The sequence below is a fragment of the Rana temporaria genome, chromosome 6 (genome assembly GCF_905171775.1).
Source record: "Rana temporaria chromosome 6, aRanTem1.1, whole genome shotgun sequence".
NCBI lineage: Eukaryota > Metazoa > Chordata > Amphibia > Anura > Ranidae > Rana > Rana temporaria.
Genome location: NC_053494.1, coordinates 53,720,184 through 53,734,810, shown reverse-complemented (window position 1 = coordinate 53,734,810; position 14,627 = coordinate 53,720,184). Strand labels below are relative to the sequence as shown.

The 14,627-nt window shown below is 42.5% G+C and overlaps 1 protein-coding gene across 2 annotated transcripts in view; it reads right to left on the bottom strand.

Moving 5' to 3' along the window:
* The window catches only part of CCZ1 (CCZ1 homolog, vacuolar protein trafficking and biogenesis associated), a 92,809-nt gene that overhangs the window by 37,209 nt on the left and 40,973 nt on the right, over window positions 1-14,627 (bottom strand). For both annotated transcript variants that reach the window (XM_040356803.1, XM_040356801.1), the window contains exons 9-11: window positions 11,442-11,523; window positions 10,727-10,788; window positions 8,285-8,396 (exon numbers count right to left, since the gene is read on the bottom strand). In XM_040356803.1, coding sequence (XP_040212737.1) covers window positions 8,285-8,396; window positions 10,727-10,788; window positions 11,442-11,523 — 256 coding nt within the window. The remainder of the gene's footprint in view (window positions 1-8,284; window positions 8,397-10,726; window positions 10,789-11,441; window positions 11,524-14,627) is intronic.

The window sequence follows — 14,627 nt, the reverse complement described above, 5'->3', positions numbered from 1 at the left end:
TCGGATGAAATATGCTAATTTTTTGAGATAGGAATTTTGGGTTTTCATGAGCTGTATGCCAAAATCATCAATATTAAAACAATAAAAGGCTTGAACTACTTCAGTTGTGTGTAATGAATCTAAAATATATGAAAGTCTAATGTTTATCAGTACATTACAGAAAATAATGAACTTTATCACAATATGCTAATTTTTTGAGAATGACCTGTATATCATCACTGTCCAAGAAGACAGGTAACACCGTAAGGGCCAACTCACACCATGGTAAATGTGTTTTACTGCAACACACAGGAACACGTAATCTGAATGGCACCCCAATGTACCTTCTTAGGAAACTTACAATGCAGCACAGCACAATGCATTGCTAAAGCATATTTTTTTGTTACATTTTGGTGCATTAGGTAGCTTAGTAAAAGGAATGGGCGGCCTTGATACAACATACATTAACATGCATGCACCAATGCAGTATAACCGTGCGAAATGGGCTCTAAAAGCAAACTGTCAGTAAAACTATTTCTATATGAGCCCTCCCACCCAATTAGTAGAAGTGGGAACTCTTTTGCAGATGCCAACTGCTGCCAGGTCTAAACATGATGCTTCATTTAGGCTTACAGCCAAAAGCAGCTTCAAATTAAACCACCAACATCTTATAGCTGCCAGCTGAGCTTATTGGATAATCCATTGCAGCTGTCAAACAAGCTTCATTATCTCTTGAACCAAGTGGGTACAGGGGTTTGGGATACGGTTATTTAATTTTCTTTTTGATCTGAATACATTCAAGAAGACTGATATTCAGCAGAATGAAACTGAGTGAGGGATTATTGGTCATGATAGGGCAGTAGGCCTGTGCGTGGGCACCTCCTGGCCTAGGTACAGGATCAAATAATGCAAAGACAACATGTGCAATCACACTACTTGCCAAAGACCAAAACCTAAGGTGTTAAATTGTATATATATTGATCCACTTTTAAAGTGAAACTACAGCCAATTGTTTTCATTTTTGATAGCAGAAAGTATAATAGAAATTTTAAAGGCCAAGTTTACTTCCCCCCCCCAAATGTCTCCCCTATGTACCAATATACCATTTTGTAGAAAAAGAAAAAGCTTTCCATTTCCTAAACCAGACATAACCTCAACCACGCTCTGCTCCAAAAGAAGTTCTGGAGACTTTAGTACGTAGGGCAGTCCATTCAAGTGAATGATGATTGAAAACGCTCCAAAATGCCCAAAAAAAAATTCCCGCTATGTGGACATGTGAACGGGGCCTGACAGGTCGTGGTGGCGGCCAGATGTAGACGACTTTGTGTATAACGAAGTCCCATTTCTAGCCCTATGGAGGATGAGTATTAATTGCACTGCTAATAGAATTCTGTACATATTTAATGTCAACCAGTCTCTGTTTGGACCTCGGATTCAAAATTCTTATTCATACTGGCCATATGGTGCTTTGATTATTATATCATTGTGGATGCCAATTCCGGCATTTAGGGGCAAATGATCGACCGTCTGTTCGCTGGCAATCAATTTTGCTTGTGTCTGGGTCCTGAGGAAGCCAAACTGTTGGCAAAACATTGACCGTAGAGACACCAGCCTACAATACATATAATTTTATGGATTGTATTTCATTGTATACGCGTTATTTGTGAGCCAATTATGGTTGATGGAAATTATCCAATTCCTCCCCATTTGTTTGGGGCAGGATATCTTTATTTTAATCATGTATAATAAAGATTATGTGATTTTACTTAGTTATGTCCTTCACTCTGTTGCCGCTATAGTCCACTACTGTAGGGTACTGGAGAATTTTCTCTGGTTTAAACCCATAGGTTTTCTTTGTGCCGATTTGGATGAGGCCCAAAAAGTCTCTTTTATTGGATTACTCTATGGAATAGGAGGACCCACCTGAACAATTTGTAACAAAAAAGGCAGGCCCTTACACTACATTGCTTATGGTAGACCTAAAGAACATTGTACAGAAAGTGGGTGAAAATAAAACAAAAGGTTGTAAAGTAAAGTAATGAGGGAGGTATGGTCCAGGGTGGTGAACACGCCCTATCACCCCCTGTTCTGTGATGCAGCAAGCCAGTAGATGCTGGGAAATGATGCAAGCAGAAAATATTTTTTTAAAACACGTGAAACTTTAAAGGTGCTATAGACGAGGTAAGAGAGATAAGTACATTGGGATGGCTTTGCCAGAAATTACATTAGAAAATGCTTCCAGCTCAAGGTGGAGGGGGGAGTGACCGGAAGACGATGGAGTAGAGACAGAGACTCTCCACACGCCGCACCCCGCTCCTCCACCCGACCATGAGTGAAGGAATTCCTCCTATTTTCCCTCGCTGAGACTCCCTGAGACTACCTGATAGGAGCTACACCCGGAGCAACACCCGACACTCGGCGGGCACGGCAGAGATCCCTTCCGGTTTGCGCAAAGTCCGGACACTGTAGCTACTGCAGCGTGGCAGATTTAAACAGGCGTCCGGATTGTAAAGCATCCGGACCACGGTGGAAAGAACCCAGGGAAGAACCCAGGGTATGAGGAGAGGAAAAGCGGCTATTAACCCACCTGGAGAGGAGCCGCGCAGGGTGCCATCGCGGGGTGAACGGTTGCTTAAGCCATCGGGAGCACCAGGGCTGGGCAGGCAGATCCACCAATCCCAGCCGGAGATCCAGCGGTATTTCCCCTTAATGCGGTCGGCATCAAGCAAACACAGCGAGACCGGGTTACATGGTAGTGTGACGTTGGGGGAGACACCAGCTGCCACTCTCTCTGTATCCCCAAGTGTGTCGGTGTTTGTGGAGACACTCACGCTGTTTACAGGAGGAGGGGAGATTGGAGAGATCGGAGGACAGAAAGCTCTGATGGAGCAGAAGGAAAAGCAGAGGGAAAAAGAACTGTCTCAGACACAGCCCTCACAGCTCTCACAGGGAGATCATGAGACGGAACTGAGTGTCTTAAAAGCTATGTTGCTGGCTCTCCCCACAAAAGCAGATATGGAGGCGTTTGTTAAACGTATGGAGGAATCCCATCATAGAGATTTGGAGGTCGTACGGGAAGAAGTTCAGCAGATAACAGATAAGTTGGAAAGAGATGAACTGTTGTTGACTAATTTGGATGCATGGGTTACTGTAATAGAGCAGACATATAAGACAAAAATATCCCAGGTTGACTATATTCAGCTTAGGCTGGAAGAAATGGAGGACCGTGGCAGACGCAGGAATTTAAGGTTCAGAGGGGTCCCCGAAACGGTGGAAAAGGAGAACCTACAGACAACGATAGCACATGAACGAAAAAACTCTGAACTTTCGTTCATGTGCTACAATTAGCAGCGCCAGCACCCTGGTGGTTCAACAACCCTTAATGATCTACGAGGCTCACCTGGAGCGGTGAAAGAATTGCCTACAGACAACGATAATAGGGATATGCAATCAGTTGGTGGGCTCACCGCCCCCCCAAGGGTTTGAGCGAGGGGCCCCACTTTGAGCCTACGGGGCTATATATGGCTAAGAAAGGGGGGGGGGGTAAGATAAACAGTACATTTTCTTTTCTCCTTTGCTCCTTTTTTTCGCTTCTCTCCTCTTCTGAGAGAGAGCAGAGTTATAAAGGCGGTGTTTCCGTCCTGTGGTTGTTTTATTTATTTTTTTTTCTCCTGCTCTCTCTCTTCTAAAAAAAAAAAAAGTAAGCGCTTACCAGTTCAAAAGATGGGTATTAGATATGAAGAAATATTAATACTAAACAATTTGGGGAAATTAAATACAAAAAATTGAAATAAGAAGGGGAACTAGATAGCAGGGGAGAAGGGGAGGGGGGAGGGAAGGGTAGGAAGAAGGAAGGGCTGAGAGATAAGAGAGTGGGGCGGGAAGGGGAAGGAGGGAGAGATAGAAGAGAAAAGTTAACGATGGTCGGGGGAGGAGTGGAGGGGAGCTGGTGTGGAGCTACTCGATCGCTCAGTTAGTCCCCCCAGAATAGGTATACACCCACGGTGAGTACTGGAGAAGGATCCAGTCTTGGGTGTTTTTTTTTCCTTAGGGCTATAGGGGGAGGGGTGGAAACAAGGGGGGGGGGGGTTGCTTGGGGGTTTTTTTTTGTTTTTTTTTTCCCCTTTCTTCCTCTCGAGATGGGGACAATAAAAGTAACCTCTTTGAATGCGAGAGGATTGAACATTCCTGAAAGACGGAAAATGATTTTAAAGGATTTAAAGAACTGGGGCTCGGATGTAGCTTTTGTCCAGGAAACTCATTTCAGGGGTGGGAGCCTGCCATTCCTCCAGAACAGATTTTTTCCCTACGTGTACCACTCGATGAACCAAGAGGCGAAAACCAAGGGAGTATCAATTTTGATTTCAAATCGAGTGATTTGGTCTTTACAAGATAAATGTCTGGATCCGAATGGCAGGTTCCTCTTCCTGAAGGGGAGTATAGGAGGGGTTAAGGTGACCTTGGCTTCGCTGTACGCACCAAATATTAAACAAGACAGATTTTTAAAAGAAGTTCTCACAGAATTGATTGAATTCTCAGAGGGTAAATTAATTCTGGGAGGTGATTTCAATATCACGTTGGATCCCAGAATTGATGCATACTCAGGGACCTCGTCGATACCAGGGAGGGTCAGAAGGGGGATAATAAAGAAAATACATGAGGTACAATTAGTGGATGTGTGGAGGATTCTACATGGAGATGAAAAAGACTACACTTTTTTCTCTAATCCGCATCAAGTATATACCCGTGTGGATATGTTTCTTGTCCCTCATTACCTGATTACCTCGGTAACGGAGACAATAATAGGGAACATAACGTGGTCAGATCATGCCCCGATCAGTCTATGCCTCTCCCTTTCTAACAAAGTATTTGCCCAGGATAGAACCTGGCGGCTGAATGAGAGTCTGCTGCAAAACTCAGAAGTTAGGGACGATGTCGCTAAGGAGATTGCAGCATACTTTCAGGTCAATGATATACCAGGGAGTAATACAGGTATGGTATGGGAGGCCCATAAGACAGTCATTCGGGGAATCCTGATAAAACATGGATCCTATTTGAAAAAAAAAAGGGAAAAACAGATTAGGGATAAATTAGAGGAAATTCAAAAATTAGAACTCCAACATAAAAAAAAAAAAAACTACCCGAGGTGGGGAGAAAGCTGGGACAATTAAGGAGGCAGATCTCAGAGCTTATGCGGTTTAAAGCTAAGGCGATTATACAGAGAGGAAGGAAGGCTAACTATGAGCTGGGAGATAAATGCAGCAAATTACTCGCAGGGAAACTCAAGGAAAAGAACAGGTCGGTATATGTTCCACAGATTAAAGGGAAAGAAGGACAGCTTTTAAAAAAACCTAGAGAGATTGCCCAGGTATTTGGGGAATATTACTCGGCGTTATATAATCTACCAACAGAAGGCGATAAACAGGTGGAGATAGAGGAATACCTATCTGGGGCAGGAATGCCTAGATTGCCATCTCTAGTCCGAAAGAAGTTAGAGAGTCCAATAACTGTTGAAGAGGTTGGGGAAGTTCTAAAGAAAGTGAAGATAGGGAAATCTCCAGGACCAGATGGATTTTCGTTAAGCTATTATAAGGAATTCTCAGGGATATTAAACGGACAGATGGCAAAGTTTTTTAATGCAGTGGGAAGTTCGGCGGTATTCCCCCCGGAGGCACTTTTGGCCCACATCACTGTTATTCCTAAAGAGGGGAAGGATCCGGCTGAATGTGGCAGCTATAGGCCTATTTCATTGTTAAACGCAGACCTTAAACTCTTCTCCAAAATAATAGCGTCCCGGCTTCAACCATGTATATCAGAGTTAGTAGATATGGACCAGGTGGGATTTATCCCAGGAAGGGAGGCTAAAGATAACTCGATTAAAATACTTAACCTGGTGCATTATGTTGGGGAAAAAAAAAATTCCCTGTGTGTTTTTGAACACGACGCAGAAAAAGCGTTTGATAGGGTGAGTTGGCGCTTTTTGGAGGAAGTATTGAGACAGGTGGGGGTAGGTGAACAGATGGTCAGATGGATAAGAAGCATGTACACAAGCCCACGAGCCTCAGTAAGGGTTAACGGAGTAATATCATCCCCATTTAAAATTACAAAAACGGAACAAGACAGGGATGTCCGCTATCACCCTTGTTGTTTGCCCTTACACTAGAACCCCTATTAAACAGAATCAGATTAAATGGAGATATTCAGGGAATTCAGATGGGAGATCAGATACATAAAATTGCAGCATATGCGGACGACCTGCTCTTTTCAGTGACTAACCCTCATGTATCACTCCCTAACCTTGTAAGAGAAATATGGTAGAATATCTAATTTGAAAATAAATAATACAAAATCGGAAGCAATGAAGGTGGCAATCCCAGAACCTATGGGGGATATAATAAAACAGAATTTCAGGTTCAAATGGGGGAAGGTATTAAAATATTTAGGCACATATATATCATCAGATATTAAAAATATCTATGCACTGAACTTTCCCCCATTGTACCTTGAAATACGAAGATTGTTAGAAAAATGGAGACATGGAATGCACTCCTGGTTCGGGAGAGGAAGTATAATCAAAATGTGTATTTTGCCAAAGGTATTGTATTTGTTCCAGGCACTGCCTATCTCCATACCAATAACCTATCTCCGACAGGTGAATACTTTGTTCATGAAATTTATATGGGCAGGGAAAAAAGCCAGAATTAAAAGAGAATTGCTGAGCATGCCTAAAAGCGTAGGAGGGATGGCAGTCCCGGATATAATAAAATAGAGCAACGCATTTAACTAGGTTGGTAGACTGGTGCAGACATGGGGAGCTTAAACGCTGGGTAAACATAGAGCAGTATGTGAGCCAGATACCTTTGGCTAGAGCACCTTGGTGTTACGCGGTTCTCCCCAGACACCTTAAGAGACATCCTATAATAGGCCCCACATTGCAAATTTCAGCGAAAATATGTGGAGATAAGAAATATACACCAAGTAAATCGCCACTATTACCTATAATAGGTAACCCTAATTTTACTCCAGGAATGGAAAAAAATATAAAAGAAAAGTTTAAAGAAAAGAACCTCTGCCAGGTCTCAGATTCTTTGAGGTCAAATGCGTGGCCATCAATCGGGGAACTGACAGAGGAAGGAGGTATATTTGAACTTGCAATGTGGCAGGCACTTCAGGTAAGTCATTTCTTAAGATCTTTGGGTCCGGTAACAGAATTCCATAGGCAATTGACAACACTAGAAAGATGCTGTAATGGGGTGGAACCACTACCGAGAGCACTATCTAAAATGTATGGGTTTTTGAACATGCCAGCTGAGGAATTTGTGATGCCAGGTATTCGGAAATGGGAGAAGGACTTGGGGAGAATTTTCACCCCAACACAGCATAAACAAATAATATACCTGGCAGTCAACTCGTCGGTATGCTCAAAAACGCAAGAAGCCAATTACAAGCTCCTTATACAATGGTATTACACCCCAGAAAGATTACATCAATTTGATAAAGAAGCAGATGAAAGGTGCTGGAGGTGTGGCAGAGAACAAGGAACTTTGTTACATATTTTTTGGTATTGCCCTCTTTTTTTGGGGAGAGGGGGGGGGGGGGGGGGGGGGGGGGGGGGGGGTAGGGAGGGAGTACCAGATGAAAGGGCAATAGGAGTGAGGATGGTTTAGGGAAAATATAGTGACGGATTAAAATGTGTGGAATATGTATTTATAGCCGTAACATTTTGTGTTATCTGTTGGAGAAAATAAAAGATATGAAAAAAAAAAAAAAGAAAATGCTTCCATTTATTACAAAAAGTCAAATTTGATCTGAAAACAAGAGCTTAGCCTTTAAAAAGTGTTAAACCTTCAGTTATAAAACTGCCTACAGAGGAAAGTAAAGAGGCCCAATGTAAACCGGAAATGGGGACTTTTTGCAACTCAGAGCTTGTCGGCTTTTTAGCAGGCCCATTCGACAGAAGACGTTGCGAGACGGGATTCTGTAGAACAGACAGCTGCACATGGGCCGAATGTCAACCGGTTCCAGGCGAATTGACTGATTTTAGCAGATTTTTGGCCCATGTGTACAGGGCTTTAGAGTCTTTTGTAACTTACAGATTGTAAGACTTTGCACACCTTTTGTTTTGATGCAGCTGGAATGTATTAATTAAAATTAAAGTTTAAATCGGTTTGAAAAGTAAAAAAAAATAACAAAAAAAAAACTGTAAGCCTACCAAAAAAGGACTATACATTTACAGTTTTCTTACATATTTTGATTGTTGCTTCAATTACTTAGTTAAGCAAGAGCATCAAGGAAACTATATTACCTTGTAAACAATCAGATGAAGTTCCTCATATGCATGCTCTGTATTTACAAAAATTTTGGGGAATCGAAACTTGGCTTCTGGGTCATTGAGGTTTAGAGGTCCAGTAAGGAATCTAAACATAAAATATGCAAATGGTAAAACAAGGAAATATTTATATACATAATTCAAATAGTATTGAATCCAAACTCTTAAATATATGAGAATATAGGACACCCTCCACTGCACCCTACAAAACACGCATTGCAGCCAAACTGCTGCATTTCCATTGCTGAGCATACTTCAGAACCCACATTGAACTTCAACTGGCTTCGTTTTTGAACATGGGCAGGAATTTAAATGCCCTTTGCAAGCGGTATAAGTGCCTGTGTACACAGGAGTTCACATCAGAACTGCATCTCTTTCCATGCAAGTCAAAGGAAATGCAAAAGCAGCTTAAAGAAGGTTGATGCAGCTTTTTTTTTTGTATTGCTTTTTAAACAGGCAATACAATTCAATTGCAAATAAACACTAACAATGATTTCCAATAAAAAAATCCTTACAATACATGCTGAAAACAATACACAGTCCCATATCATTTTTAATACATGAGCAGAAAGGATCACAGTTATGCAGGCCATAGACGGTGCAAATTTATTTCCTGCAATCACAGGTTGCAGGAAATACATTTTCACGATTCCCCCATCAACACAGAGAGTGCCGACAGGGGAATCTCACCTGCTGAGACATTTATTCTCCAGGCAGGGAAGTCTGTCCCCACCGGGAGAAGACAGTGATTATTGCAAACAGCTAAGGCAGCCACTAGCAATAATCCAGGGAATATCCGATTGCCTCTCAGGGGATTAGGAAGGATTTTTTTTCCCTTGCTGTAGCAAATTGGATCAGGCTTTGCTGTTTTTTTTTGCCTTCTTCTGGATCAACTGTTGGTATAGGATTGTGTATATGGGATTGTATGTTTATTTTTTGTTTTTTTTATGTTGAACTAGATGGACTTTTTTCAATTTATGTAACTATGTTGATCAAATGCACCTGGGAAGGAAATGACTCAAACGAATACCAAAGCCAAGCTGAATGCACCTTAAAACGAGCCGATTTGCCCATAAATGCAATCTCTAAAATGTGTGAAGATGCACAGGTCTAAATGTACCCTAGAATAACATGGATAGATTATTTTCATACACCAGACATAAAAGACAAAGTAATGTAGTACAGACTAGCATAATAAGATCTGCACATGTTGCTGAGTGCAATTTTGTGTTGCCTTATATTATCCACCAACAAGTAAGCACATTATCTGGTAACAATGTGAACACTGGTAGGCATAGTAAGTTCTTCTTTAGATTATAATAAAATGTGCCCTTGCCCTTGGTGATCACCTATAATTTAGTGAGCTAAAAGCCGCAGCTTTTGGCTCACTAAAATGCTCACTAAGATGCTTTGTATGTCAGTATTATTACTGGATTCATGAAAATTGATATGTACCATTATTCAGCTTGGGTTTGGTCAACAATTTCACAGGCGGTATTTTAAAGTGGCTTTCCACCACTAAATGAAAAATAAAATAAAAATTTACAGCACCTTACCCCAATGAAATGAATCCATGTATGTATAAACGGGGAGAGGCCCCTACTTTTTTTGGCTTCTTTGTAAATAATAGTGGAATTTTTTTTTAAAAAGAGAAGTATGGTCAAACCTCTTTTGGCCATACTTCACCCATGGATCACAGGAGTGCAAAATTAAGTGCACTCCTGTGATCCATGGCAGAAGTATGGCCAAAAGCTGTTTGACCCAAATCCAGCAGACAGTGGGCTAAAGGACATCATAGAGCCGGTCCAGGTTCTGCAGAGATCCGACAATGTCAGCGCCGCTGAGAGCCTGAGCCAGTTCTATCGATCAACTTGCGTACAACCAGCCTTACAAACTTTACTTGCGACTATTGCTAGTTGCTGCTAGCAATAATCACTGTCTTCTCCCAGCGGGGACAGCTTAGCCCGCCAGGAGAATACAATGTCTCAGCAGAAGGGATTCCCCTGTCAGCACTGTCCGTGTTGATGGGAGAATAGTGCAAATTTCTTTCCTGCAACCTGTATTTGCAGGAAAGAAATTCTCACCGTCTATGGCCTGCCCTAATGACAGAGCTAATCAGCATGCATTTCTCAATTTATTGTCCAATCACAGGCTCAGAGGGGCAAGTCTGGAAGGTGACAAAGCTGCAGTAGCAGTAGAGAAGATTCAGGTCTTCTGCCCTGCCAGACAGGGATGTGCTTTGTAGCAGAGCTGTGTAAATCTTAGAACTGAATGAACAGAAATACAAAAGATAAGGCAGGTTAAACAGCTCTCAAATGTGTATTTCATCTGTATTTAGCCGTTTGTCTGGAGTTCATCTTTAAATGAATCTGGACATAAAATCTCGATTATGCATCTAAATTATGGTAACTGCTTTACCTTCCATAGTGCTGTAGATTTCCAGGCATCTCAGGACGTATGGGGGAATCTCTTCCAGCTAGCTAAAAAGATAAATAATAATCATTCAAAGCAGACAAGTTGCAAAAAATGGAGTAATACAACAAATCAATCTGAGAGTGCATAAAACACAGAATTAAATAAACCATGAATAACGCCACTTGTAGCACTTAGAGACAGTGAGCGGGGGTTCCTTTCCCCCCTCTGCTGTCATGTTTAATATCAGTGCAGATGTGTGGTGCTCCGCCTGCATAGAGGCATCATTCATTCACAGTGATCCATGACTGAATAAACTACAAGCCCCATTTTCCACCACAGCAGGCAGGTTGTGGTTTTCAATGGACTACAGGTGCCTGATCAGCATACTCATAGTCCATTAAATATTCCTCCAGCTTTCTAGCACGCACAGCGCTACAGGCAGAAAGATGGAGGGAGAGTGTTCAGGAGACCGATATTGCACCTATGATCCACTGATTGTGGGGGCAATACATTGCAGGCTTCGGTGTAAAAATAATAATAAAAAAATAAATAATAATAATAATAATAATAAAAAAATACTAAATGCACATTTATTTACCAGCAAAAATATGTCCATTTATTAAAACGTAAAGGTTTCAGGAAGTCCGCAATGGCAACCCCCATATCTCTCTCATGACAGGTTTACTTTAAGGTCTGCTAGATCCATATTTGTTCTTACCTCTGGTTCAATGTATCTGGGGAAGAGAGATGTAGTGAGGTATTTGTACAATATTCTCATGTCTTCTTGTTCCAGACCACTCCTGCAACAGAAAACACTTATCAGAAAATGCATCAAGAAAAGTCTCATCACAGCGTGAAAGCACCAGTACCCAGAAAAATGAAAAACTGTGGCAGTCCAGTGATTAATACTTATATTTTCCATTAAGACTTTAGGGTGGCTATAAACCTCCTGGCATACCTACAGGGGGATAACAAGCACTTCTGGTGGTTGGAGACACAGGTTATTATACCTAGACATTATCCAACTAGTTTAAAAATCTCCATGCAAGTGGAGCTGATCTTGGAAGAAGAAAGTATGAAAATTACTCTCGCATCCATTAGATTTCATTTAGACGTGCGGCTGGGGGGTAACAGCAAAAAATGCATGGCTGAAGACTTGTTTTTGCCACCTGCCAACCGCCCCCTTTAAACTGCAATAGACAGCGGATGGGGCCGTTTACATGCTGTGGTCGTGATGCTTTGCTCTGCGGCAAAGTTTACCTGACATGCAGCGATGTCGCCTGCTGAACGCTACACACTCTAGCAGATGGCAAAGCACTGCAAATGCCCCCCTGCATGTTCGACAGCAAAAATCAGGTTAAAACAGACGTGAGGAGGCATCACATTGCTTCCTCACCGTCTGTCAGTAGCCTCTAAAGCGCGATTCGAAAGCGGATCAAGCTTTAGAGTAAAGGAGATTTAGATGCATGTATAAATCTACCCTTAGCCATGTATTGCATCAGAATCCACCACTGAAGCAGCCAATTCCAGGGTGCAGTATTGAATCTAAAGTTCGGGTAGATATTATTAAAATGAATACAGTTACAGTATGTATTCATTAAAATGGTTCAACTCTGGGAAATACAAAAAAAAAGAAAAATCCTGCAATCCTACCCTCCAGCGGCACACCGCTGAGACGGCTAACATCTTCCCAGATGTTTCTTCTGGGTTCGCGGGTTCCGGCGCTGTAAGTGGTCCAAGCATGCGCGTGGGAGCCGCAGTTTACATCACAGGCTCCGAAGGTCAGTCACAGAATTACATCATCGGCTGCATGCACTCTAAATATCTCCTAAACTGTGCAAGTTTAGGAGATATTCCCAGTACCTACAGGTAAGCCTCATTATACGCTTACCTGTAGGTACAAGTTAAAAAAAAAATAAGACTTTACTTCCACTTTAATCGTGTACCTAGCCAGTGTTTTACTATACGGTGTGAGGTGCTTTTACTGGGGGAAGAGATGGAATTTATTCCCTGCTTTTCAGGGACACAAACTTCATCCCTTCCCTCCTGTCAAAACAGCGATCTGCCTTGTTTACATAGGCAGATCACCGTTCTGTGTCTCTACCTGACAAACGGCAGGGCCAGAGGACATCGAGTACCCGGCTTCCGCTGTGTGATCACAGCAGAAGCGAGCTGCGGGTGGTGCACAATGCATGCCCCCTACACGGAAGTGTCGGATCATATGTATTTATATGTGATCCGGCACACTGGTGCCACCCTGTAGCAGAAAAATGTGGTTAAAAAGACTGATTTGACACCTTTTAATCATATACAATTAAAACTAGGGCCCCTAATTTCTCATGTTAAATCCAAACTACGAGCCTGAGCCTGTCTACCACTAGGGGTTTGGGGCCAGGTAAACCCCATTAAAATGGTCCTCCTACCCAAGATACTCTACATTCTCTGGCACTCCCCGGTGTACTTACCCCTGAAACATTTAAAATCCCTTGAGGCTCTTCTGAAACCTTTTGTGTAGGGAAACAACAGACATAAATTAGCTTGGCAGGTGCTTAAAAACCCCACAGACCTGGGGGGCACCACCCTCGCCGATTTTAATCTCTACTATATAGCGTCACAATTATCCCAACTGTACTATATCGACAAGACCGACAAGGAGTGGTTTCTCCAGCTGTTCTGCCCGAGGTGGGCTTGACGCACTGAGGACTCAATCTACGCGCTGGCAATGGGCTCTAGTGGTGCGGGACTGGGGGATGACAAACAGACTCTGCTATACCATTAGAGACGCATATGGGACTTAGCTTCTACCAAGCTAGGGATACCAATCTATAATGATTATACTCCATTATGGCACAATAAAACTCTGTCAGAATTTCTGCAACTGCCTGATGCAGACCTCTGGTTTAATCATGGTATTCTTTACATGCACCAACTGGTTGCCGACGGAACACTCAAAACGTTGACCATGCTTAGCGAAGAATTTTCACTCCCCAGATACACGCTCTTTCGATTCTTGCAGGTGAGACACACGGCCCGGGCTCAGTTTTCGAAGTCCATCCCGCAGTCTGCCCCTAATCCACTTATGGCTATAATCAAAAGTACTGACCCCCGCAAATTAACATCAGCCTTCTACGGTTTGCTCACTACCCAATTCCACTAAATTGGCGTATAAACTCAAACCTCGCTGGGAGAGAGTGATAGGCCCCTTGGAGGATGAGGAATGGGAAGAGACTTTAGAATCCTGCAAGGCTGTCTCACCCAAGCTCTCCGACAGATTGACGCAAATTTATATTATCCATCACGCATATCTCACCCTCCTTCGGGTTGGCAGATATAGAAGCACCCAATCTACCCTTTGTCAGATATGTGGGAGGGAGGTGGGTACGTTCTTTCACTTACTATGGTCATGTCCCAAAATACAAGGCCTGTGGGTGCAAGTTGTAACCTTTCTGCACAATCACATGGGCTCTCCGGTCACATTAGACCCCAAACAATGCCTACTTGTGGTGCTTCCAGATACTAAAGACAAATGTACGAAGACGTTCCTGCACGAGACCTGGTTCTCGGTGCGGAAGGTTATTGCCTGGAATTGGATGCGACCCGTACCCCTAAGTTGGTAGAGTGGAAGGTGGAGGTCAATAATAATTTACCGAATAAAAAGGTTATGTATATTAACAGGGAATGCCCGACCAAATACGACAAAATATGGTATCGTTGGCTACAAGACTCCGATACTTGTACGTAAGGCGCCTTGGGTCTGTGTTGCTAGATGGACATATTGTTACAGGTCAAGATGACCTACATGGTCGGCACCAGATATTGCTCTCTTTCTTTTTCCCCTATGTTTGTTATTCATGAAACCGGTTTTGAACTGTCTGAATTCTGATTACTGTACACCCTCGTGTTA